This window comes from Numenius arquata, chromosome 14 (genome assembly GCF_964106895.1).
Source record: "Numenius arquata chromosome 14, bNumArq3.hap1.1, whole genome shotgun sequence".
NCBI lineage: Eukaryota > Metazoa > Chordata > Aves > Charadriiformes > Scolopacidae > Numenius > Numenius arquata.
The window spans coordinates 10,296,044-10,322,715 of record NC_133589.1 but is presented as its reverse complement, the minus strand read 5'-3'; the positions used below and the strand labels follow the sequence as shown (position 1 = coordinate 10,322,715).

The following is a 26,672-nucleotide window of genomic DNA, read 5'->3' as shown; positions in this document are numbered from 1 at the left end:
GTTCATAGCATGTTATTGATCTGTATATTCCCTTTGGGTCAGCAGGGTTAAGGGCTACAATTTTAGGGCAATATTTTCCCAGTTACACCTTTTCGCATGTTAAATGTTGGTTAGCGAATGTGTTCCCTCATGAGGATCACATTCCTCCATGGTGAAAGACCAGCTTCTGGTACAAGACACAAGGTTTTGCAAGTCAAATCCTGAAACTCACTGTACAGTAGCTGTAATTTGTCTTCAGGATGAGGTCTTAATTGCTCTTTGCCCTCTTGATGTGAAAACAAAGTTCAGCAGCTTCTATTGCCACCTTAAAAGTGTGTTATGAAATGAGTGCGAAACATTTGGTCATGTCCGGTGATTTGTTATGTAGAGTAGATCTCTGTTCTGTAACGTTAACCTTGTCCGCAGAACTGAAGTTGGTTAAGACATACAGTGCAGTTCTGGGGTACTGGAGGATGTTGAATTTTCCAGTTTTCAGTACTTGTTACCATCAAGTTCGTTATTTGTTGCTTTTTCCTCTTTTACCTATAGATGAATTTTAAACCATGCTATCAAACGTTCCCTCGAAAATGGTTTTGTACTTCCATCCTTCATTCACAGTATAGTGTTTTGAACACTCCTACATCCCACCTGAAATTATTTTCTCTGTTCTCCCATGGGGAAAAAAGTTGTATTGCATTTATTGCCGCAGGATGTTGTAGGCTGCAATATTTCTCCTGTGGATGGATTCCAGTCAAGAGATGAGTCCCTGTCCTATTTGTGTAATGTTGTATCAAAAGAAGATGGATCTTTCAGCTTTCTTTCTCTGCCAAGTGGGAAATATACTGTGGTGAGTGGCTAGAAAGTTCATTGCTTGTTTACCTGTTGGGTTGTTAACTTTTGTTTTTTAAACTAGATCATGTGTAACTTTGTAGCTGTTAAAACAGAAATAGTTGAAATATTTGAAGTGGGAAAAATAATTGGAATAGGAACCTCCAATCTAAAGTATATGAGGGTCAAGTAAGTTGCTGTGATAGGGCTCTGTGGTGTGGTTTCTGAGGAAGGACTTATTTGCAAATCAGGCTCTGAATTACTGAATACATTGGCCAGTCTCAGAACCACACCTAGAGGCTGCTGGGAGACTGAAAGTTCCAGTTGACTACAGTGACTTCATGTGCTTTAAGTTGTCTGTTTTCTTTTTTGCCTATTTTCTTTATTATGTCTGGGTAGTGCAGGAGCGTGGTTGTCTATGCACTGCCTAGAATGACTGTTCTGCATTCTCAGTCTGCATCATCTAGAAGTGGGATTCAAACTTCTCTCATTCCTTTAACTCTTCTTAGCGATCACACAGTCTCCTATCTGTAAGCTCTTGTACATCCAAGTACCTTTGTTGTATTCTAGGTAGTGGGTTACTTTTCTGTCTCTTTGGAAAATCTCAATATGGTTTCCATCAGTCTTGAAATACTAGCTTTATTCTTATCTTCATCCCTCTGAGTTACTTTTTCCAGGAAGTTTGCAGCCCATTTGACCCTTCATAGAGGTGTCTGATGGTGATCAGGACATGGAAAATGGTAAAGGAAGACAATTCTGTCATCATAGCTTCTTAGGAGTCAAAACAATGTGTCTTCTTTCAGATACCATTCTACAGAGGAGAGAGAATTACCTTTGATGTAGCTCCATCTAGATTGGACTTCCTTGTAGAGCATGATAGCTTACAAATTGAGGTAAGGCATTCAGAGGAAATAGTCTTTTTGTGCCATTCATTCCTGTAAAGTTATAACTGATTTTAGCAGAAAGCAGGTGTATTATAACTGATTTTAGCAGAAAGCAGGTGTATTATGGAAAAATTTCTTTGTAAAAAGTTTGAAGACATTTGTTACACGTATCCTGGAGCACAACAGGTAGAGGACAATATCTAGAATTGTGCTCTATTTCTACATTTCAGTCCCTGTTACTAGGAAGCAACAAAATAGGGAAAAGCCGTCTACCACGTTCACTTTCATGTGCATGTTGCAAACAGGCAATAGTCTTTCAGGTTGCTTAACCTCATTGAGTTTGTCACATCTCTGGAGAAGAGCCTGTAAGTGTGTATGGTTTGCAGAATGCCTTCTGTAATGGCATAATGATCTGTGGCTTGGGCCTTCTGAACTGTACTGATGCAGATAAATTGAGAATCTGTTCCGGTAATTAGGGGAACGGTATGCCTGGAGATTGATATGTACTTGTGTTGTGATTATCTGGTAAATTTTTTTCCTAAAGCTGGAAAAAAATTTCCTTTATGTGTGTGTATGTGGGGAAAACAGTCAGTGTTGATTGCTGTAGGTGTGTTTGCTTTTACTGAGTAAAGGTTAACGTTAACTTTTTTCCTGTTTCAGCCTGTTTTCCATGTGATGGGTTTCTCTGTCACAGGCAGGGTATTGAATGGTCCTGAAGGAGAAGGAGTTGCTGATGCCACTGTGACTCTGAACAATCAGATTAAAGGTATGAAGTGGTCTTGGTCTTTGTTGCTGCAGGGAAGCCTGTATTAAGCTTAAATAGAGGACTAGTGTATGAGATGGAATTAAACCTTCAGGATAATATGCTGCTTCTGTTGCAATTTATTTGAAATATTAAACTGGTTTTCATGCAGTTGATTCATTTTGCATTTTCTGGCTTAGATGACAGTATTGGGTGTTCATTTGTTTTGCTGTAGAAGATTTCTTCTATTTTCTTTCAACCAGATGCCAAATTGTGCTTTGAAATACAGAAATTAAGGTTGGTCTAGTAAGAGAGCATAATGCTGTTTCTTTGTTGTGCAATGTAAATTATCTTTTGACATTTAAGGATAGACAGTCAAGACATGCTGGTTTTTAACTCATCTCTTTACTTTTTACAGTAAAAACAAAAGCTGATGGCTCTTTCCGCCTTGAGAACATAACAACAGGTACATACACAATTCATGCCAGGAAAGAGCATCTCTTCTTTGATACAATTACTGTGAAGATTGCACCAAATACACCTCAGCTAGCAAACATCATTGCAACGGGGTAAGTACTGGAGTCATGATGAAAATGTAATTTGCTGTGTGGAAGAGGTCTTGAAAGTGGGTGGTCCTTTCCCATGTCATGCCCAGACTTGTGTACTGTTGTCTGGAACTAAATACTGCTCGAGAAATTCAAGGTACATACAACAGTGTGAGTGCAGGGTAATGTTTTTTCAACAATATTTTGCTCAATACTAGTTAAGGCTTAGAGCACCCTCTTAATAACTCTCCCTTGCAAATGAAGACGCAAAGACATGGGTATATTGAGCAATTACAGCACTGTATTCTGACGGCTGGGCTTTATTTAACAGATTCAGTGTGTGTGGCCGGATCTCAGTAACTCGTTTCCCTGACACGATCAAACAGATTAGTAAATATAAGGTAACCATGATGCCTCAAGACAAGGACAAAGCATCACTGGTTACAACAGAAACCGACCCTCACGGAGCATTTTGTTTTAAGGCAAAATCGGGTGCATACAATGTTCAGGTAAGAATGAGCTTCCATTTCTTTATTGTAGGATTTGACGTTTCAGAAGATTTTAAACATTTGATTTCTAAAATTTGAGAAGCTGAATTTAGATTTTCCTGGTCCTTTTCTCCTGTTTGCACTATTTAAACAATGTCAATTATTTCCCCCTTTTTTTTTTTTTCTTAATAAAGCAAGATTCCCATGCTCTTTGTCCTTTGCATTTGTTCAAAGGAGATCGGGTCATTGGGGTTGAAAGTTCTTATTTCTCTCTCCTCTTAGTTGTGGTGTCCCTTAAATTGCTGCTTCTTGTGTATATATTATCCTGTGAGTGAGACATGTAACATGTACCTTTCTCAGGTGCCTAAATCATTCCTGAGATTACAGGTCACAGCAGAACCTGTAGCACAACCACTGTGAATTTTGCATTGTGGGAGATGGTGCAGGCTGGAAGAGAAGTGCGTGGTTATAAGGCCGCTAACTGTCTTCATAGATAATAAAATAGCCTAATGTAGAAGCAGAATCCTGAAGCAAAATTTGCTCAGACTTTTGAAACTGAGCTGTTTGGAGGACTTTTAGCTCAGTTTTATTGCAGTTCTTTGGAGGATTTTTAATACATAATTTTGAAAACCATATTTGGGAGGCTGGTTCTGCTTTGCCTGGGGCTTATAGTAAGTTTCCATTTTCTAATTCCTGATAAGTGTATTGAACTCAGCAGAGTGGGTGTATTTGGACCGGTACCTAAAAGCTGGTGATGTCTTGATGTTGTATACTCTACAGGTAATTATTCCAGAGGCTGAGACCAGAGCAGGATTGGCTTTGAAACCCAAAATGTTCCCTGTTACTGTTACAGACAGACCAGTAATGGATGTGACCTTCTCTCAGTTTTTGGCGTCTGTCTCAGGGAAGATCTCTTGTTTAGGTAAGCCAGTTTTGAAAGTGAAGTGGAAATGGGAACAGAGAACTTAAGCACTGCATGTGTGAATGAGAACTGTTTAGATCAAGATGCTTGCTGTGGTTAGTCCCATGAGCAGGTAAGTAAATTAACTTCCAGCACGTAGGTAAAGTGGCTCTTTTTTTGGGAGACCTTGCAGCCTAATTAATAAAATTTGGCATAAAGCTATGTACGTATTTTTAATACTTGCTAGGAATAAGCAAGTATTCCTTTGACTTCCGCAGAAGATAGGTAAGTTCTGGAAGGAAATGCTCCTGGCTGACACTAGGGATACTGCATATCAATCAGAGAAATACTGGAGGCAAAAAATACATTTGAAAAAAAAAGCAGTGCTTGTAAAAACCTGTAGGATAGAGGCTCAGGCTGTTAACAGAAGCTTGCAATCTGTTCTCTTTCATAAGCTTTTTGTCTTTATTTTAGTCTAAGGTCCTCTCTCCTGCTATTTTCCTTGATTACCCACTGATTTCAGCAGTTGGTGATTGGAACTTGACTTCTGTCATTTTACCCCTTCCTTTTTCCTCTCTGAATCCTCTCTGCACTTGTTGTTCTGTCTCTCAGGAGTTTTCTGGACCGTGTAGTCTTCTGCATAGCAAGGTGGACCCAGGGATTTAATGTTGGCCTCTGGTTGTTACTTGCCACTCAATAAAAGAGTATGATTAACAGTCTCAAACTTCCTGAAGAATGCAAAAAAGCACTGTGCTTAAGAAATAAGAGTTTTAATTGGAAATGTTCTCTACTGGAAGAGAGTAATCATTTTAATCTTAGTACACATGAAGCTTGCTTGGAGTGGGGGTTTTGGAGGCAAAGCTGGAAAGCTATAATGCAGTCTTATTTTATGCTCTTTTCTGCACAGATGCTTGTGGTGATCTGATGGTGACATTACAATCTGTGAGCCGCCAGGGTGAAAAACGCAACCTGCAGCTCTCTGGAAGCAAGGACTCAGTGGCTTTCACATTTGAAAATGTGCTACCTGGCAGATACAAAGGTAGGATTGTGGGGAACTGCTTGACGTATTACCTTAGTAGCTAAATTTGTGACTTAATCTGTATACTTCTGTTGTAATGGGTACTGTTTACAATATGCCCAACGTGGAACTAGTTCTGAAACTCAAGAGAATCTGGAAAAATACTATATAACAGTGCGTCAAGTTTTCTTAGTCTTGTATGTTTAACCTTTTTGTCAGGTTACAGGTGACTGCTCCCCTGAGTTTTAGGGTCTACGTGACTGGTGGGAGGAAACAAGGCTTCATCGTAAACTGTCTTGTCCCAAGCCTAAGAGCAGGGGCACGCCCTCATTCTTCTGCTTACAGAGTACGCTTACAATACATGTTTTGGCCAGCCTGCCTTGGCCTACTATGAAAATAAATTGTTTTCCAGTGAAAGGTATAGGAGTATATGCAGATTGCTCTTTTTATACATGAGTCAGGACACCTTTCTGCCAGGTGAAATTGGAGTTAGGTTCTGATGTCCTTTGGGCTTCTTTGACTATTACAATGGTATTGCACATTGCAGAATTCTCCAGGGTGGCCAGACTTCATTATTCCTTTTTATAATAGCTTTTCTGTTATGAGATGTGCTGGATTCTTGGTGATCCTGCAGTGCTGTGAGCCAGGTCTGTTACTACAGTCATTGTATATCTGGCTTTGAAGATTATTGCCAGGGAAGTTAGAGTGATACAAGCTTTTTATACCACAAAACTTGCCCTGATTCACATAGTTTTACATTACTAAAGTGTTTTGTGTCGTGTGTATTCTAGTAAGCATCGTACATGAAGACTGGTGCTGGAAGAATAAGTCTTTGGAGTTGGAAGTCATGGAGGAAGATGTTTCAGGAGTAGAATTCAGGCAGACTGGATATATGCTGAGGTGTTCTCTTTCTCATGCAATTACACTGGTATGTAGGTAACAAATTTTCTTGTATTTTTTTAATGAGCTTGTATAGGTAGGTTGCATTATGCTTGAAATAAAGGCTTTCTCATGTCTCTAGGGAGTCATATAGCACAGAAACATTGATGTTTAGAGTGCTTTTGGGATTTGTCTCTTGGATTTGGTAAAATGGTCTTGAGTTGTTAGTTGTTATAAAAGAGAAACATTAATGTATCTTTAAGCAAATACTGTTTTCATTTTACTGTTTGGTAGTTACTAATAGTGAATTGTGTTGTGGCTTCACAGGAATTTTATCAGGATGGAAATGGACCAGAGAATGTTGGTGTTTATAACCTGTCCAAAGGAGTTAATAGATTCTGTCTTTCAAAGCCAGGTAACACCTCTAAAATGATAGTTTAAAAAACAAAAAAGAATCAGTCAACTAGTACTGCTGGGAATTTAAAAAAATAAAAATTTGTTGTGGTTTCTGAGAGGCATTGTTTTATTTACATGTGTATGTAAATGCTCTAAGTTTTTAGAATTCTCCTACTATTGGTGAAGAGCTTTGATCTTTCATGAATGAAGAATGCATTAAAATAATTTTGTTCATATGAGTTCTATTTGTTACTCACATTAGAATAGACTGATTCTTGATGGATAATTCTTAAAAGTACTACAGGGTTATCTATAACAGGAAAAAAGAATGTTTTAAAATCAGATATTTTTTTTCTCCTCTTAGTGTCTTAGAGCTAGTTCTCTCTTATGGTCCCTTAGCAAAACAATCAACAAATGTGCATGGTTTTGATTCAGTTTTCAGCTTTGAACATTTCATCCTTAGAGCCAGTGGTCTCGTTCACAACATGATAATACAATGGTTCTGTAATCAGTCAAAGCATATCATCCATGGGGTCATAATAGGTTACTTCTGAGCTTGTTTGGTTTGTTGTGTTTGTCATTATGTTTATCTGTAGTGATGCCTGATTGTGTTTTATATCAGTGTACATTAGAAATGCTGCACAGCTTCCAGTAGTCATCTGTGACTGAACAGAGGTGAATTTAACTTACAAGTGTCTATGTGAAAGGCAGTTGATATATAGTCAAATTTTGTAATTGTTTCTATACCTCAGGTCTCATGTGGTCTTGAGAATTCAGTCAATGCAATAAGCATGAATTTTTTCAGTGGATCATTCTTTGACTTAACGTTTACAGGTGTATATGAAGTGACCCCACGTTCCTGCCACCAGTTTGAACATGAGTATTACACTTATGACACGTAAGAACAAAATCTGTTTTGATCTTATGCCTATCATTATGCTTTCATAAAGCTTCCTTCTGCTGCAGCTGCTTGCTTTCAGCAATTCAGGATGTTTTGCTGCAACTGTCTCTAACCTATAGAGGGAGGCTTTAGCAAAGTTTATCATATGTGTTTTCTTGCCCTTCCTAGTCCTAAAAAAAAAAATCAACTAATGATAGGCTTTAGAGATGCTTTTACTACTTTAAATGGGTATTTGTTTCAGCCTTCTCTGTTTAATGTTAGTTTTGCTTTGTAACAAAGCGGAGATATTTAAGTGGAAACTGTTGATCATTTGTGACAGCTGAAATGCAGAAGATAGGATAGTAGGTTTACTAGGAGGCTTGTACCACCACTGTACGTCCCTAGTGCCATGACTCTGTAGTGATTTGATTCTGCTCCCCCTAGTTTTTGCAAATTGTATAATAGCAAGTTAGCAGTGCTGATCTTCCTATGTCAGCCATACTTTATTAGCTATTTAAAGGTTATGGTCTGGCAATGTGCTTAATGGCTCTTTGCTTCAAAAAAGAGGATTTCTGCTCCGAGACTAGTTCTAATTCATTAACATGGCAGAAAACAAATTCAGCATTCAAATCTGATTCTTTTCTGCTGTGTTAGTGAATTAAAAGTGCTTCAAAGAGACATGTGCTAAACATGAGAGGCAGCACAAAGTGAATGAATGGATAGAAGCAGAAACCCTCTTTTGGCAGCAAAGCACCATTAGACTTGGGGCATCTTGGTGAACTGTGTCTAATATAACACACTTTGGGGTGTCCTTCTGCTGTTTGTAAAGGGATTGTACATATGAAATCAATCAAATCAGCTTTAGCTTGAGAGGAAGTAGGATGCACAAAGGAAGGAATTGTTTTGGGCAATGTCATGCAGTGATTTGGGGTTTAGAACTGGAAAATACTCCCTTTACAATATGCCATTGTCCCAGCCTCACAGCTTTGCTGTGTAATTTGTATATCGTCTTTTATAAAGCACTTCAAACTTAGAGATGGGAGCACAAACTGCTAAATAAGATTTGGTTATTTTCTTTATTTTCTTTAGGAGGGGGACCTTGAATTAATCTCTTTGTTACTTGGATTTACAGGTCTTCTCCTAGTATACTGACGCTTACTGCAGTTCGACACCATGTCCTTGGCACAATTGTAACAGATAAACTGATGGATGTGACTATTACCATTAAGTAAGAAAAAAGAAATCTTGGGGCTATAAAAAGGGGAAGAAAAAGACATCTCTCTCATAAAGTTTTACTTTGGTTTTAATACCACAGTGACTGCTTTCTAAGCGAGTGGCATCCAACTCTAGACTGCAAGAAGTTTTTATGCTAAGCTGTACTCTGAGTTCTTTGTAGATGGATAAATAATTCCCAGACCTCATTTTGAACACTGTCATTTCATTTCAATATAGCCCTTTTCTACTTGTGTGTCATGGTAAAAAGGACTGATATTCTGAGTTTTTTTACACTTTAATGAACTGAAATTTCAGAATTCAGAGGGTATTGTTTTAGCTTAGGTCTGAGCTCTTTAGCACCGGCATCTTTTTTTTTTCCTTTTTTGTTTCCTCAGAATAAGAATCTGCTGCTCTAGAGCATTGTTACTGGTGTGAAGAGGATTATAAAAGAAAAACCACGCAGAGTGATTACACAGTAACGCGCCAGTTTATGTTTAGCTGAACAGACAGCTCACTAGGGAGCAGTGATTTGTGAACAACTTTAATTGTATGAGATGCCAGATTTGCCTGGAAGTGTCTGATAACGATGAATGCTTTATTAATGTTCTGCTGATGTCCACTTGTTCTAGACTATGGGTTCTCAAACTTTTTGAGTGTAGAAAACATCTTTTCAGAGAACAAATTACCTGCAGAGCATTGCCTCAAGTTCCCTGAGTTTAATAAACCTATAACTGCAACTTCTGGGCAGCTACAGCAGCTGGAAAAGAAATACTGAGATATCATAGAGCCAACAGGATCTTAAAAACAATTTAGGAGGTGAATATTGTGAATATTGTACCGACCTTCTAGGCCAGTTGGGTTTTTTGAGACTATTGGCAAGTGCTTTGAAGGCAGCTCAGTCTCTGTTCAAGCCTGTCTGAAGCTTTTCAGCCAAAGTCCATTTTGTGGAATGCCATCAACATAAAAGGAACAGCTCTGGATTTAAAAGCAAGACAGTTGTTCTTTAAAGTCTACCAGATCCACGGCAGTGACCTGTTAGCTTTCAGTTAATAATAAAAAACCCACCAACCCAACCAAAATAAAGCTAATTCTTAACAATTTTTGGTGATGGCTTGTTATGTTTGAAAAGTGAGACTGTAGTAATATATTATTAATATCATGAGAATGTGTGCATGTCTGTACAGATTTTTAGTAGTTTTTAAGAATAAAAATTTTTTTGGATACATTTTTGTATTGTCTCTGGACTTGCAGAGAAAGAATTTAAAGCCTTGAAGAAACTTAGTGTCATAGAGCAATAGTACCCATTTCTCTTAAAAAAGAAAAAACAGAGTATAGGTGAAGACTGAAGCAGGAGACAAAACTATCCTGATAATCTAAAGTGGTTGTAGGAAAAGTAATCGTGATCAGTTCATTCCTCGTAGAGAATTTTGCAATGTTCTGCTATGTTTTTTTCAGACTGTTGTAGAGGAGACAGAAGATAAGATACAAAGAATGGTTGGAGACTAGAAGAAATTGCTAGGAAAGAGACTATGTAAGATGAGGGAAAGTGAAATGATATGCATTGTTCTGAGCTGATTTAAAGAACTTGGTTAAACTTAACAATCTGTTCAGTGGACAGTGGCAAGATAGTTGGATAGTTCAGATCTATAGGGCAGATAGGTTAGAGCTCAGAGCCTTTCCTGGGAATTGCCAGCTATTGGAAGTATTCATTTTTTGATAGAAGTTATTTTCTCCGTGTATACTCTGCTCCTGAGAGGTAGACTGAGTGAAAGTTTCTCGTACTGAAAAAATAAGTGAGCTTACCAGTCTTTTTGTTTATTTCTGTATTAAGCTTGTTGTTGTGTTTGGAATTCTAGCCTTTCTCTTTTAGTTTAGGGCTTTGTTAAAGGTACTCCTGCAAACTGGTAGTTTGGCTTAAGAGTTTAACACTCCTGCTGGCTTGTCAGTGCTTCTGTGGGAGGTTATCGCCCCTGCAGCAGAGCTGGTGGCTGGTATGTGGTGCAAAATCAAGACTCTCTGCTACCAAAACCTAAGCTAAGCCCAGATGCTGGACTCTGCAGAGTGGTTGAGATGTAGGCATGTGGCACTGGTTCTGCAGTGGGATGCTGAGGCACGGCAGAGGGGAGGAGGCGGTAACAGGGCTGTAACTTGTGGAATGGTTATATGCATGATGGGACAGAATTTGTGAAAGTTGCAAGTAGGTCCCTTCCTGATATAGGCCAGGTAGGTTACCTGTAGTCCCTATGAACAAGAGTTTCTAGTAGTAACATGGATACAGAGGTTAAAAGTTTTAGTTATGCTTGGAGTAAATCGCAGAATTAAAAAGGAATGGATTTAAAAAAAAATATCGAGGTGCTTGTCTGCTGTGGTATGTAGGCACTAATTAATAGATGTAACAATCTCATATCCCTCCATATGAAAGGTGATGATTTTGTTTTCTCCTCCATGTTTTCAGGTCATCCATTGACAGTGAACCTGCCTTAGTTTTAGGGCCCCTGAAATCTGTACAGGAGTTACGTAGGGAGCAGCAGCTGGCAGAAATTGAGACCCGCCGCCAGGAGAGAGAAAAGAAGGGTCAAGAGGAGGAAGGAACAAAGCCACCAGTGCAAGAAATGGTGGAGGAACTCCAAGGACCCTTCTTATATGAATTTTCATACTGGGCAAGGTAATACCAAGCTGCAATGGCTGAGGTGTATACTATTTCCACTAAAGAGAATAGTGATATATTCCATATAGGAAAGAGCTGCTGTATGGGTACCTGTGCCTGTTCATGTTGACTGTCAGCTAAATGGAAACTAGTACCACGTAATATAAATTTCACTTAGGTCATTGTTGATATTTTCTCCTTTGGGTATTTAGATGGGCTCTTGCGTCAATAGGCAGTACTCCGTTCTACATGAGAGCTGTTAATTCCATTTTCTTCTAATCGTATCTTATTTGTGTTTAATAGGTCTGGAGAGAAAATTACTGTGACACCGTCATCAAAGGAGCTGCTTTTCTACCCGCCTTATGTGGAAACAGTTGTTAGTGGAGGTAAATACAAATAAAACCTAGTTTGAAAGCAGTAGATTTTTAAGGCAGAAATGTATCCTTATGGATGAATGTATGAATAGCTCTTCAAAGGTAATGTTAAGAAAGTTTCGATTGCAGCTATTTTTTTGTGCCAGTTTGCCTCTGGAGTTTGGAAGCATGGGTATTTGATAGAAGGTGCAAGTAAAGTTTTTATTATCAGAATGTGCTTCCAAGTGCTGTGAAAGACCACCTGGCACAAGAGGAAGGACTAGATTTCTGGACATTACACCGAGTTCTCAGAATTGTTCATATTACTCTCATGTAGAAAAATAGTTCTGCAAAAGCAATGTCTGTATTCTGAGTTTGTTACCAAATTCAAGTTTCTGTTAAGTTTTCTTTGTAGTAAATTAAAATAATAAAAATACTCCCAAAAAAGTAAACTTCAAAATTGTCAAGGTTATCATCAATCAGTTGGTGCTACTTGTTCAGTAAGTGTCCATCTTGCCCTCAGGTTCCTAAGAGAACCTGCTTCTTTTGAAATCACTAGAAAATGTTAGGTGCCTCTCTTTATGTGCCTCTTTCTTATGCACATTCTAAATACATTGGAGGGGTGGTATAAAATTTTACTTATGTCATCAAGCACAACATATGCTGACCTGAATTTGATCTTGAAAAATTTTGTCAAAGCTCAGTGTAATATCAGATAGAAAGGAATATTGTTGGAATCTTTTCAATGTGGCTGCAGTATATATAACTTAATGAATCCTCAAAGCCCTTAGACGATCCAGAATGTTTGTTTTGGAGATGTGCTTATAGCTTTGGAATTTAGTTATTGATATTGTGAACATTCAGATATTTTAAGATGTGTTGAGAGGCTGTAGAATTGTGCGGGTTAATTTCTTATTCTAAGGTAAAAGAATATCAACTGATCACTTTGGAAGTAGTTAAACTCTTTCTGTAAGGCAGAATGGTGAGTGTATTTTTTACTTTCTTGTTTGTCTTAAATCCCCTTTGCAATGACCAAGAGAGTTGTCCTGGAAAGCTGATAGAGATTCATGGAAAAGCAGGCTTATTTCTGGAGGGGCAAATTCATCCTGAATTGGAAGGTGTTGAGATTGTCATTGGCGAAAAGGGAGCAACTTCTCCGCTCATCACAGTTTTCACTGATGACAAAGGTGCTTACAGGTAATTAACAGATTTGTTTTGAACTTTGGAGTCTTTAGTTTAAGCGTGATGGTGACTTGACAATGTGTTTGTGATATCCAAGTGCTTTTTTTAAAATGAGTTCTTCTTTCCTTTTATTTGAAGTGTCGGGCCACTCCATAGTGACTTGGAATATACAGTTACTGCTCAGAAAGAAGGGTTTGTTTTGACTGCGGTAGAAGGAACAGTTGGGGACTTCAAAGCTTTTGCTCTTGCTGGGGTGACGTTTGAGGTAATGTTCTCAACATTTTGCATCCTGAATGAATAGTGTGTGCAGTTACACCTAAACAGGCAAAAAAATTAACCCATGTGTCCCAACCAAACACAAATGGGCATAGAATTTGGGGATAGTTTTGTCATGGGGAAACAGATCTCAGTGGATGAGCTTAGTTGTAGACCATGACTTGCCATGCAGAAGATTTTGCAAGATTTATAGAGTGAAAGTTAGAGCCTGCAGTCCAAAAGACTGGCTTTATTTGCTTTTGTAGAGTTGGACCACCTTCTCTTAATGAGTTTTATCCCTCAGGGTGATTTTTTTCATGTACATTCCGGTCCAACTAGTGCCTAGTTCCAGTCTGTGCGCTACTTTGCTCTGGCTCCCAGTGTGTCCTATGAAGTGATAGAAAATGACTGTTCTGGTTGCACATGCTATGTGCAGCTGTGGCTGCCCAGATGTTGAGAGCACAAGCTTCTGTAGTCCTCAAGTCCACATCTTGCAGGATGCAGACGTGACTTCTGTTTACAGCTGAGTGCTCAGAGCCAGCACATCTGTGCACTTTGTAAGAGGCTTTTGAATTGAACCCTTCTTCATAAAGCAACCCTCGCTTACACTTAAAAATATTGCTTTTTCCAAAATAGATCAAATCAGAGGATGACCAGGCTCTTGCTGGAGTTCTCTTGTCTCTCAGCGGAGGGGTGTTTCGGTCCAACCTCCTCACACAGGATAATGGCATGCTGACTTTTTCCAATCTGGTAAGTTGAAAGACTCTTCTGACTGTTGCATGTGCGATGCTGTGTTACTTTGTCCTCCAAAATAGGGATGCTATTGGCTCTCTTCAGTGGCAGGGGAATGTATGGTCTCCTTTGAAGTCATTACCCACAATGAGAGATGTAGGTCCCTCAGAGTGGACAGCACTTACAATCTTAGCAAGTGAAAGATGTGAAATCTAACCTTCCAAGAGATTTCTCTCCAACATGTAGTAGATGATGTTGATTGATTTCCGTTACTAATTTGCAGTCTGTAAACATGGAACAAGCCAATTTGTTGATGATCGTTTGAGAGTCTTTAGAAGAAAGAAATCTAATTAGATTATTGATATGTACATGTGTGTGGACATGCCTGAATAGTTTCCTTGCAGACATCTTTCTCTCTTGGTCACTTTTGTGTCCTTGAGATCTTGCAGTAAGGTTCTAGGGCCATAATTGTCTCTCCCTCTTCAGACTTTATCACCTGGTGGAGTTTCCATTGGTTCATCATCCAACGTGCTCCCTGTTTTTCAGTGCTCATGTTTTCTGACTGGTTTAACCTATGGTTGGGACAGAGAGCTTTACCTCCTTAGGGAGCTCTTGCAGAAACATAATTGTTTGGAGTTGGTGAATTTTTATGTCACTATCAGTAAACAGCTTGTTTTATGCCTCTTTGCAGAGCCCAGGGCAGTATTATTTTAAACCCATGATGAAAGAGTTTCGCTTTGAACCATCATCACAAATGATTGAAGTGCAGGAAGGACAGAATCTTAAAATTCGGATAACTGGTTACAGAACAGCTTACAGGTCAGTAGAGCTGAAGTGCTGTGCAAAATGTGCGTTTTGTCCCCATACACTTCTGTTCTGAAGGTTTGGAGGGCACTTTTGAAGGTGCAATTTAACTTTATTGTGCTGTAAGTACTTTTAGCCTTTTCTCATGCATGTGGCTGAGCCCAGATGGCAGGACTGTCAGGAGAAACATTACTATGAAAGCACTGTGTCAATGGCACTGGAAGTGGCTAGTGCTATGTCCAGTGGGATGGGAGAAGACTATGCTAGGGATGGTAGACCAATTCAGGTATCTTACTTCAAGATCCTTCCTTTCCTTGCCCTCGGGGGTAAGTGCTGCTGTTCAAGGAGGTCAGGTAACTTGAATTCCTAAAGTTGTGCTCTGAACTGCAGCTAATTCTAATGCTTTAAAGAGTTTAACATATACATTATAAATTCCCCTTTTATTCTACATGCTATGCTAAAGATATTAAGTACTTTTTCCATCAGTTCTAACAATAAAATGTCATTAAAATATGCATTAAAACAGCATCTGCACATCTGTAGCAATTGGTTCTCTTTATACTTCTAGCTGTTATGGCACAGTTTCTTCTTTAAATGGTGAGCCTGAGCAGGGAGTCTCGGTAGAAGCTGTGGGGCAGAAGGATTGTAGCATCTATGGAGAAGACACGATAACTGATGAAGAGGGCAAATTCAGGCTACGTGGCCTTCTGGTAAGGATAGAACACTCTCTCTGTCATTTGCTTTTATGTTAGTGTGATAATGGAGCAATAAAATGTGTTTTATTAATTGGCTACCGACTTCTGTTTTCCCATCACATTTGCTCGCTCAGATTCCTTGAGTCTCTTTGTGTTACCCTATCTTGTGAACATTCATTCTAGTAAAGGGAAAAAACACTTTTAGTGTGAGTCTGTGGAACTTGGTTCCAGCATCTTGTGATGGCCTCCCGCAAACACCGAACAGGTCCTGTGACGTGACGGGAGCCCCCGGTCAATGTGCTGAATGTGTCAGGTGCTATAGCAGGGCCTTTCCTTAGGCAAAATAATTTGGAGAAGCATTTAGTTTCTTTTCTGAAAATACTGTGACAGCGTATTTTTAGCAGGACATTGGGTGTATGTATGATGGTGATTGTGCAGCATGTCTGTGAAGTGAGCTGTTCTGCAGGAAACGTGGAAGCTGAATTTCTGGGACGACAATGTAAGGAATAAGCAATTATGCTGAAGTAGAAAGCAGTGTTTGATCAGGTTTTAATCCTGTTTAACATATTTTCTTTCTAGCTACAACACTTCACAGCAGATGATTTATTTTAATACTGTCATATAATAAACTAGGGAAAGTTCTGTGATAGGCCTTTTGTATTTGCTGGCAGTAAACACCCCTAATGGTGTTACTGAGTTTTATTTTCTATTTGGGATAATGAAAACTTTAACTGGATAGAGTTAGATCTGTTTGGGTGGTGTATCTTAAATGAAATCTCTTTGTATCTTCTGAAATTAAAGTACATATTATTCAGTTTTGGGATTTATCATTGATTGTTGCTTTTAGCCTGGTTGTGTGTATCATGTCCAACTCAAAGCTGAAGGCAATGATCACATTGAAAGAGCTTTACCACAGCATCGTGCAATTGAGGTAATTTTTTTCTTTTTTTTGTAGTATCACTTAAGTATAAAATGCATCTCTCTGGGCATTATGTCTGTTCTATCAGCAGCAATGTAATTGAATGCATTCTGTTTAGACAAGTGGCTTTCAACAAGTTAGCTCCCTGAATACAGGCCCCATATTGTATGTCGGCACCATAGCTTAAAACTGAAATAAGAAAAGCCCAAACAGTAAACAAGTGAAAAGAATTCTTTCACAGTCACAAAAATCGTAAATCAAGAAACAAGAGAATAAATGTGTAGAATATCTTTCAGCATTTCTTTATGGTGTGGAACAAAGCATTAGTGTCTTGAGGATGTCATAAATTGTCATATTATGCTATATTCTTATGAAGTTATTGATAGATTTTGTTATGCTTTCTTTGGTCCAAATCCTGCAGTCTTGATATAGATTAAATTGTCATTCAGACTAGCAAATCTTTATGAAATGTAATAATAACTTCGAATTGAAAACCATCCTTACAGATTCAGATTAGTTGCCTCAACATTTATCTCTTGACACCCAATAGAGGTTAATTAGCCTTCGTTAGTTGACCAGAACTTTTCAGGGGGTGATGGTCATTATTTGAGCTCAGACACAGGCCTGACCAGGTTGCCCTCCTTTGCAAAACAGAAGGGCAGAAATCTTTCAAGTCCTTAGTGTCTTCTTGCTAAGAGTGCTTGCTTGTTGGGAAGGGGAAGAGAATGACAACCCAAATTCCAGAAAATCACCTGAAGGTTACGTACTGCAAGAGACGGCTGGATGCAGTAGCTTGCAGTAGTAGTGGCCAGCCTGCTGTTTTCTCCAGGAGAGAGAAGCATTTAAGGACACTTGCAAGAAAAATGTACAGCCTCGGTGGCACCAGACTGTTGATGTGGCACCTGGCTGAACCATAACCTGTCTGTTACTGTGGTTACTATTTGAGTAAATGTCTTTCCTTACTCTGATTGGGGTTCAGATTTAGAAACACAAATGTTTTGCATTTTAAACAATTTTAAAGAATATAAAGTTATAATATAACCTACTTCAAAAATACATGATATGAGCATATTCCTCATTAATCAACTGTATAAACATCCCAGCATGGTAATATGCATCTCTTCGCACAGATGCAAAATACTGAGACCAACATTCAGACATCAGGCAGTCCTGTGTATGTAACCCAGCCTCTTCCAAAATAATGCATGCTTCTGATGCTTCTTCCCTCTTTAGTTTAACTTAATGCCATCAGCCTTGTGCTGATAATGCACAAGTCTGCAGTCGTGAGCTGTGCACTCTGGAGGAAAAGTACTTGCAACTGGAAAGGCTTCAAGTTTCTGTGTTGTTAGTATAGGACAAAATTAACTTCTTATTTAAAATTATGAGTGATATTTGTGTTGTGCTCACTGTCCTCTGTTAGTTGTTCCTCTGTTGATAAGAGCATCACTGTGTTTTATGTTGCAGGTTGGGAACAGTGACATTGATGATGTTAATATTATAGCATTCCGGCAAATTAATCAATTTGATTTAAGTGGAAATGTAATTACATCTTCTGAATATCTCTCTACATTATGTGTAAGTTCAAGCCTTTCATCTTTGTCAAGTGTATTTGCCATTGGTTTCCCAATATTTTTTTGCAGGGTCACTGGAAATTGTTCAGTAGCCAGAGTACACATTTAATTCAAATTATGACTAATACTTCAGTAAAGGTGAATTTGAATACCGCATAGAATTAAGATTCCAGTGTTCCTCACTGCTTTGCTTAATGTTTCCATTTTTCATGGGAGTATGTTTAAGAAATACTTTCTTAAGTTGTCCTGTACATTTTGGGGTCTGCTTCTCTGATTAGGGATGCCCGGTCCATAGGGAAGGCAAAACATCAGGAGTGAAAGGAGTCCTCTGCATTAATTCTTGAAATACCTTCAATTCTTGACATACCTGTCTGCTAGCAAGAAGATACCATGTGAATGCAACGATACCATAGGACACATGAATTTAAAAGTATGGTTAGAAGAGAGAGTATGAGACAAATAGTAAAGCTGAAATTTTCAAAATTCAAAAGACTGTGATCTGAAAAAAACCTTGCTAAACACTTATGATCCTTGCTGGAAGTATCTGCAAGGGGTGTTAGTGTGGTAGGAATTATAATACCATTGCTTGGGTTTAAAAGCTTATTGAAATGTTACCTACAAATATAAATGCAGTGCCTGGATTTCTTTCAGACTAGTCTGTTATGCATCTCACCTGCCAAGGTCACATAGCTAAGCCGTTGGGTTTTTTGGGAGACATCCACAGGATCCAACATTCAGAGCAGGTGTGAAGGGAAAATGTATCCCCTTATTGAAGAGCACCTGAGCAAGCTTCCTGTCTTTCTGTGGAAATGTAGACACTTGCAGTTCAGCCTAGCAAATACGAATTGATGTCAAAATGTAGTTATGTGGAAGTTATCCAAGCCTGTACCTGTTTCATACAAGGTTGGGTCTTGTGTTGCATGTAATGCAGGTGTGCTGTTGATGGGTGTGTATCATCACCCTTGCTTTCAAGGCATAAATTTTTGTCTTTGAAAGATGTGCTAAGATTTGATACAGACACAAGCGAGCAGTTTTGTGTCTTCAGTCTGGTCCCTTCTGGTCGCATGAGCTTGATGAAACAACTGGAGGTGCTCTGGTGAGCCATGACTGGAGCTGCAACCGTGGCAGCACTGGGCAGAATCAATGAGAATTTAGTTGGGTTGTGTGTGCAAGGAGAGATGGGTCTTGGCAAATATCTGATCCAGAGGTTTACAAGCACTGGTATAGATGCTAGAAGGCCACTTCAGTCATCCACAAAACCCACTACTTTTCTTACAGTGTACCCCGGAGGAGGTGCAGTGGCTGATAAATGTTTGTGTGTACCGGCAGCCTCATGGAAGGGGGTGCTGCTGCCCCTACCAGCCTTATTCGACTGTGACACAACCCTCTCTTAATTATTTTGGTTTCTGAGCAAACTGTGTTTGCAGAGGAATTCAGGCCTATTCTGTAGCTTGAGGATGTCTAGCTTGTTAAGTAAGTGTAGAAAAATTGAAATCAAGCAAAATGAGCCTATCCGAGAAATAGGAACAACCCCCAGCTGCACATTCCTGTGAAACTGCTGGGATTATTTAAAAGAATTACTCAATTCTGGTTGATGTGCAGCATAGACTACTTTTAATACACTAGATGCATGAAAATGTCAGACATAATTGTTCCTAAGTTACTTCAAGTTCTGTAAAAAGACTGTTTTGTGACTTCACGTCCCAGATTAGAACAATTCCTGGTGTTCTTACTTAGCAACTTTCTGTTTATAAAACACATGATGAATTTTGAAGTGCTTTTCTCCCTTAAGATGTGGGATGTCTTAAATATCTATTGTGGTGCAGGCTTAGAAATACCTGGTTTGTGCTTTCTTCTTTCCCTCACAGGTGAAGCTCTACAAAAGTGAAAATCTTGACAACCCAATTCATACAGTCAACTTAGGCCTATCCCTATTTTTCCATTTCCCACCACTGCTCCGAGATGGAGAGGTAAGAATATTGCTGAATAATTAGCTTGGCTCACTTTAATTTTTTTTCCCCTAAGTACACTGAAGCGTTATTTCTGCTGTTCATGCGGTAATGTATTCATGCTGAAGTGACCAGTGTCTCAGAAGATTTGAAGCCTGTTAAACTGACTTTTGCCTTTAAATCTAATTTTGTCTCAGCCTGCTACTGATGTTGTAGACTGAGTGTATTTTTTACCCACAGAATTACGTGGTGCTCCTGGATTCTACGTTGTCTAAATCACAGTATGACTACACCCTGCCTCAAGTTTCGTTCACTGCTATTGGGTATCATAAACACATTACACTGGTCTTTAGTCCCACTGTAAGTACAAAATACTTAAATGTACAAGTGTTCACCTTGAGAGCAATGCCTGGTAGTATAGCCTGGATTTATTTTGTGGTCTTGGCCAAACTATCTATTAATATAAATGTAAAGAGGTTTATGAGCGGCATTAAAATGACAATGAATTTGGATTTGGCCACATCTAAGGCATCAGGCAGGGATATAATAACCTGGTATATTATGGGAGGCAGGTGAGGAGTTGTAGGAGTGACACTAACTGAAAGGTTGCAGTAACTGAGGGCTGAAGGAGAAAAATAGGATTGTTGTCAGAATTCCTTTAAAGATTTCTGTGTATATGAAAGAAGTATCGTCAGGCCAAAAAGAGAGCTTTAGTTATTGGAGGTGAGGTAAGGGGTAAAGCAGATGGGATTTCAGACTAGCATCAGGGGAAAACTTTTCCCTTGAGGGAGAGGTGTCTCTTTGTGCTTCTGAACACTGCAGTCAATTTAGTGAAGAGTTCGTTCTGTTTTATCTATTTTTTTTTCTACATCACTGCATGTTCAGATGCCAGTGAAACATGAGGGAAACGTGAAATGGCAGCTATAAATGAAGGATGAAAGATGCTGTGCTAGTATGGTTGCTGTAGTGTTACCATTGGGATCATAGAGGTTTGGGCAGCATGTGACAGATAAATTGAGGCACACCAGGTAGACTGTAAAGTGGAGACTGACCATCAGTGAATTAGCTTTAAAAAACAGCAGACTCCAGGAAGAAGGTAAGAGAGGAATGAATCTGATCAAGGGGACTGCTTTGAAGTTGAAGGTGAAGTAAATCTTAGAGGAGTACTTAGATGGAATTCAGACCGGAATGGCTGGACGTGCCACATGATCATCGCTGACATTACTTAAAGCTGAGGGATTTCATAGTCAAAATGACAGTTTAAAAAAAATAATAATCCGTGGTCCTCACTGTTTTCAGAGAAAGCTGCCTGAACAAGATATTGCCCAAGGATCTTACATCGCGTTACCCCTGACGCTGCTTCTGTTGTTGGCTGGTTACAACCATGATAAGGTAGGTCATGGGGTTTTTTTGTCTTATCCAAATATTATTGTCCTATCAATAAATACTTTGTGCTGAGTTAAGTGGGGGTTTGTTGAGGTGGTTATCCAGACAGAGATGCAGTCAGCAGTCATTTTGTGACACATGTCAAGAAAAGCCACAACTTAGCCAAGTTTTTGAACAATTACGTTCCTTTAAAAAAAATTAGTGTGAAGGTGAGTTCCTGTGCTGTTTTTGAATTTTGTCTTCTCATTTGAGGCTCTGGGGAAAAAAAACAATACAGCATAATTCAAATAGCCAGACCCAGTGATAATAGCAATGAAAATAATTATTTTATCGGCTTCAGGAACAATCAGACTGGAAAATAAACTTAGAAGTCATTGAGTCTGGTCTCTTTAGCTTTAACACCCTCCCTAGTGAAAAGGTCTCAAGAAGAATAAAACTACCTTCTATAGAACCCTCTCTGTTAACAAGCCATGCACTTCCAGTTTTCTCTGGTATGACTGGATTTCTGTTTTGCTGATAAGAGAAAAGAAATCTGTTTATACAGTTTGACTTCCTCTCAGACATGGGTAAGACAGCACAGAATGTGGGATTCTCCAGGATTTTCTACAATGTCACTCAAAGCGTCTCCAGTGAAAATAGGTCATCTTCCAGACTCAGGACTCAACCTGCTGTTCTTGGCTAGATGACTGCAGGAAAAAAGTTACTGACAATCATTTTAGTTTTTGATTATCAGAAATTTCCAGAATTTTGGTTTGAATTCTTCCCAAGATTTACTGCAATTTTCTGTTATCTTTGTAGATGTGCCATTTACGCAATAGTGTCTATTTGTTTGGGGATGCATGGGTCTAAAAAATGTCATCATTCAGACCTTACATACCATTGTCATCACAAGCTGCTCCCCATTATTATTATTTTTTTTTTTAAATTTTTTTTTTTTCCTAGCTTATTCCCTTATTGCTACAGCTGACAACTCGACTGCAAGGAGTTCGTGCTCTTGGACAGACAGGTTCTGATGCAGGTGGCCCGGAGGATGCAAAGAGACAAACGAAAAAACAGAAGACAAGACGGACGTGAGATGAAAGGAATGATTGCATGAAGTGGTGCTCTGTCAAACTGGAGCCTGAGGAAGCGAAGCCACTAAAATGCATTTCTGTTCAATTTATGAACATTTTTGTTGTGCTACGTGAGTGCCATTTGTCACACTAGCTCCATTTTGGTTGTAAATTTTCTGTGGAGTCTATGTTGTAAAGTTATGAAATTAATGCCTCTGTTGTCACTGTGAGTGCATCTCCCATACTTGAAGACAATTAATGAATTTTTTTCTCTTCAGTGAAACAGATCATGCTGTCTTCCCTAATGATTTGTAAAACCAGTGGTAATAGACTGATTGACTTCGCTTTCAGTCTCAAGATTTTGGGATCATTTTTCCTTACCTCTTGAAATACCCATTTACAGAAGCAGCACGTAGGGGTTTTACTAAATCAGTGGTGCTTGACACAAAGTTTTGGGGGACATACATGAGCTGGTAAACTATGTCTTTGGCACTTCCAGTTCAGCACCTTGATTGAAGGGTCTGTCATCTGCACAGCTGTGATTTCAGTTCTTACCCAATGATTATGTTATCTTTGATTAAAATCAAGTTTTTGCCCAATGAAGACAAATTCTTAATGTCAGGTAAGGCTAGTTGTTAATGTCGGGTAAGTTCTACTGCACTAAGTAAGTACTGTCCTACTGCAAAAGCAGTGCTTAAATTGCAGTTTCATGTGCAGTGTGATCTCTGTAGACCTCCAGCATTCCTGAAGTGGCTCCAGCTGCTTGTACTATTTTTTCCAACGCTGTACTGTGTTGTCAGTGATGCCCGTGTAGCTGTCACATCTCCTGCTTGAGCCACGTGCAGCCTTTTTGCCAATTGATTGATTGATTTATCTTTTTACTTTAAGAAATGTGAGCTTTTCAAAATCTTCAATGTGCACGGTCCCGATAATGTAGTCTGTAATAAATAACTGTTTCTTACAGGCTATCTTTCGATTCTTGTTTGAAGTAGACAGTTGGACATACACAGTTTAAATGTTAATGGGGCTTTTTATTGACAAATAGTATAAAGGTTAATAGAGCTTTTGAAAGATGCACATAAATGCCTACAAATATTGTGAAGACATTGGTACTGCCAGTAAGTGGCAATGTTTCTCTTTTATAGTACTTGAAATAAAGTCTCTTTGCATTTAAATATCTAAGCTTACAAACCCTACCATTCTTAGAAATTTGGATGCTAAAGGTTTTATACTATTTTTTTTTTTTGTATTTTGCATTAGTTTGGGCCTAAATAATTAAAACTTAATTTGGTGATCACTTTCTCTCTCTGAGGGAAATTCTATCAAGATCATAATAAAAATGAAGAATGTTGAAAAAGCATGTATGTAGAGAGTTTGAGATGAAGCTCTAATAAAATATCATGCTCTCTACTTAATGACCTTGAATTTTATATTGCTGTGATGAAATGTACGGGGAAAAAACAAAGTGTTGCAAGACTTATTATAAATTGTGTATTGAAAATACATCTTTATTTTAAGCTGGTGAATGTAAAGAAAGGTATTACTACTTTGGGGGAATGTATGAGGAAGAAATGCATGTGTCCGTGTGCCTTGAGGGGACTACCAGATATTCTGACCTCTGAACTGTGGGACTTGCTGATGATTGACCTTAAACATTTAAAATGTTGCTAATAAAAAGAGAAATAAAAAAAAAAAGTGCTAATGCTTGCTAATTTAATGCTTGCTTCTAAACCTAGGATTTGCCCAGTGTCTCTTCTCAAAATTTTCTTTGCTTTGTGCAACACACTGATGGTCTACTTGCTTCCAGCGCTGTGTTTGAGGTTTATTCTGCTTTTGAAGTGTTTATTCCTAACAAAAACTATAGCTTGCAGTTTCTCACTTGGCAGAGAAGTCATGGTGCTCTGTGAGAACACGGTGAAAACTAACGCATGACATAATTTTCTAAAGCAGAGCTGACATACTAAATGTCAAGAGATCAGTATCACTGCTATATCTCAGTTATATTTAGAAACCAATAATCAGATACACAGACCCAAGCAGGAAAATCAGCGGTCTCTCGCATCCCCAGAGCCACATGCATAAAGCGAGGACAGGCTGAGCTTTGCACATACTACCCATGAACAGTCTGACGGGGGCACTGGGAGAGAGTATTTGTATGAACACGGTGGCAAACTCCTTCTGCCTCCAGCTGCTCAGCCCAGGGACCCAGGTGATACCTCTGCAGCCCGCTGAGCCCTTCACCCGCAGCCCTGGGGGTGACAGCTCTGCCTCGTATCATAGAGCGCATAGCTCTGGAGGGTCTCCTCAGCCAGCGTGGCGGCGTTACAGTGCTGGTCAGTGCAGAAATGGTGGATTCAATTTAGGATTGCCTTCTGTACTCTTCTGAGTTGAGTATTCAGGTATCATTTGCTCTGCATATCTAAGGTTTGTAAATGATTTTTTTTGCTCTTAAAACCAAGACTTCAGTACCAACTGGACTGGCATTTTCAGTATTTCCTATTGAAAATGTCAGTTAATGCTGTTAGTTGCATCTTTAATTGATTTAGGTAAATACAGAGATTAAATGCAGATTGGGACTAACATTTAGATGTTGACTCCTACTAGAAAACATTCAAGGCTCAGTGTTTACTATTTTTTGCAGACACAATAGTGAAGGAGTGATTCATTCATTTGCTTGGTGAACTAAATACGGGCAAATGGCTGAATTCTGTTGGAAATGAGAGTAAGGCCCTCCGGGTAAAGATGGCATTGCATGTTACTTGATATTTCTATCAAAAGCAACGATGAATATTACATATATTTGGTTGGCTCATCAGTGATGCACAGAATTCTGTTGTTTAAGAATGAAATGGATCATTAATACTGAATTTTACAATTTCATTATAGATGGTTCAGCTTAGTTTCTAAAGTGTCATCTTTATTAGATGGCTGTCAGATTCCAAGAACAAGTGTTTTTGATGCATAAGCAGCAATGTTTTAAAAAAAGATACAGCAATTTAAAACAATGTGCTTAAAAGCAAGAAAACAAATACTTAAGACAGAGAAATAAGCACTCTCGGTAAAGGTGGAGAAGCACAGGTTTCTTCATAGTTAAATCTTTGTTGCATTCATTTTTAAAATATAAATTTCAATATTTGCTGAGATGCACTATTTAAGGTACATAGTTGTATGAATCGGGTTCTTGGGGCTAAGTGTTCATTGTTTTTCTTAATTCTGAACACATCGGGCGAAAATGATCATGTAGTGTGAGATTGGGTCTGTAGATCAATTTGGGGCTGCACAGGGGTGAAGTGGCCAACACGCCAGCCAGCTCAGTGCTTCCCTTCCTGCAGAGGACAGGATTTCAGGAGGAAATCTCTAAAATGCATGTTACTGCTTTATGTGCCAATATACTGATCAAGGCGCCCGACCTCCTGCCAGGTTACTTTTAACGCAGCTGACTAGCTCTGATCCTTGCCAACTTCTCTAACTCACCAAAGAAAGACAGAAAAGAAAATGAATTCAGCCAAGGCTGACAGCAAACCCGCCATCCTCTGATATGGCAGTTCGATACTACGGTGTTACCCTTACATATTTTGCTTTCTATCAACAAATATGTCTATACTGTGAAAATTAGAAGGCAACGCTGTGGACCTTCAGCATCACCCATCCGAGATCACAACTTGATTCCTACTGCTGTTCTTCTTTGTGTGAGTTTTGTTCTTCAGATACTGAAACTGCAACTGTAGAATTAGCAATTTTAAGTGATGAGTGATGAGAGTGCCCTTCTCAGCCCTGTGCCGAGGAAACACGGACTAAGCACTAAGGCTTTTGAAGGTAAGATGGCTTTGGAAATCCTACTAGACATCTAAGAAACTGACTTGTCCGGAAAAGCTGAGGCTGAATGTGGACTTGAACCCTGAGATTATTGATGTCTAATTTCCCTCCTGCTCAGCATTCTCTAATTTGTATGGTATCTGTATTTCTATTTTTTCCAGTCTGAAAGTAATCTAAATTGGGCTTCTTGCAAAGGCAGATGCAATAAAATGAGTCATGTAGAAAAGGCCTGAAAGGCAGCTAATTTTTTGAACTGAGAACAGCAGCGCTGGCTCAAATCGCACCAAGTGGTGGGTTCATGTTATGTGTGGTGAGACATTGCAGATAGATTGGTGGCTTTAGAAAATCTCTGAATGTCTCTGAAAATCCAGTAAATCTATTTCTGGTGCATTATCGACTGATGCCAGAACTCTGTAATTTTATTTTTTTTTTACTTTTAAAAGAACACCAATGATTTTTGTCTCTGTCATTCAGTCAGTTATTTAAACCTGGAACAGGCCCCTATGTCCTCGTACAAATGAAGAGCTGCTCTACACTAATTAGCATTCCCTGAGCC

General features: G+C 38.9%; 1 protein-coding gene across 1 annotated transcript in view; it reads left to right on the top strand.

Annotated features, from left to right (window-relative positions):
* The window catches only part of LOC141472000 (BOS complex subunit NOMO1-like), a 29,209-nt gene extending 5,240 nt beyond the window's left edge, over window positions 1-23,969 (top strand). The window contains 24 exon segments of the mRNA XM_074158752.1: window positions 689-826; window positions 1,611-1,700; window positions 2,352-2,457; window positions 2,852-3,002; window positions 3,310-3,487; window positions 4,247-4,388; window positions 5,275-5,406; window positions 6,177-6,313; window positions 6,592-6,679; window positions 7,495-7,558; window positions 8,673-8,768; window positions 11,211-11,420; window positions 11,706-11,788; window positions 12,793-12,952; window positions 13,076-13,202; window positions 13,829-13,942; window positions 14,616-14,743; window positions 15,297-15,438; window positions 16,271-16,354; window positions 17,807-17,917; window positions 19,782-19,883; window positions 20,103-20,222; window positions 21,162-21,254; window positions 22,191-23,969. Coding sequence (XP_074014853.1) covers window positions 689-826; window positions 1,611-1,700; window positions 2,352-2,457; window positions 2,852-3,002; window positions 3,310-3,487; window positions 4,247-4,388; window positions 5,275-5,406; window positions 6,177-6,313; window positions 6,592-6,679; window positions 7,495-7,558; window positions 8,673-8,768; window positions 11,211-11,420; window positions 11,706-11,788; window positions 12,793-12,952; window positions 13,076-13,202; window positions 13,829-13,942; window positions 14,616-14,743; window positions 15,297-15,438; window positions 16,271-16,354; window positions 17,807-17,917; window positions 19,782-19,883; window positions 20,103-20,222; window positions 21,162-21,254; window positions 22,191-22,322 — 2,928 coding nt within the window. The 3' untranslated portion in view covers window positions 22,323-23,969.
* The last annotated feature ends 2,703 nt before the right edge of the window (window positions 23,970-26,672 follow it).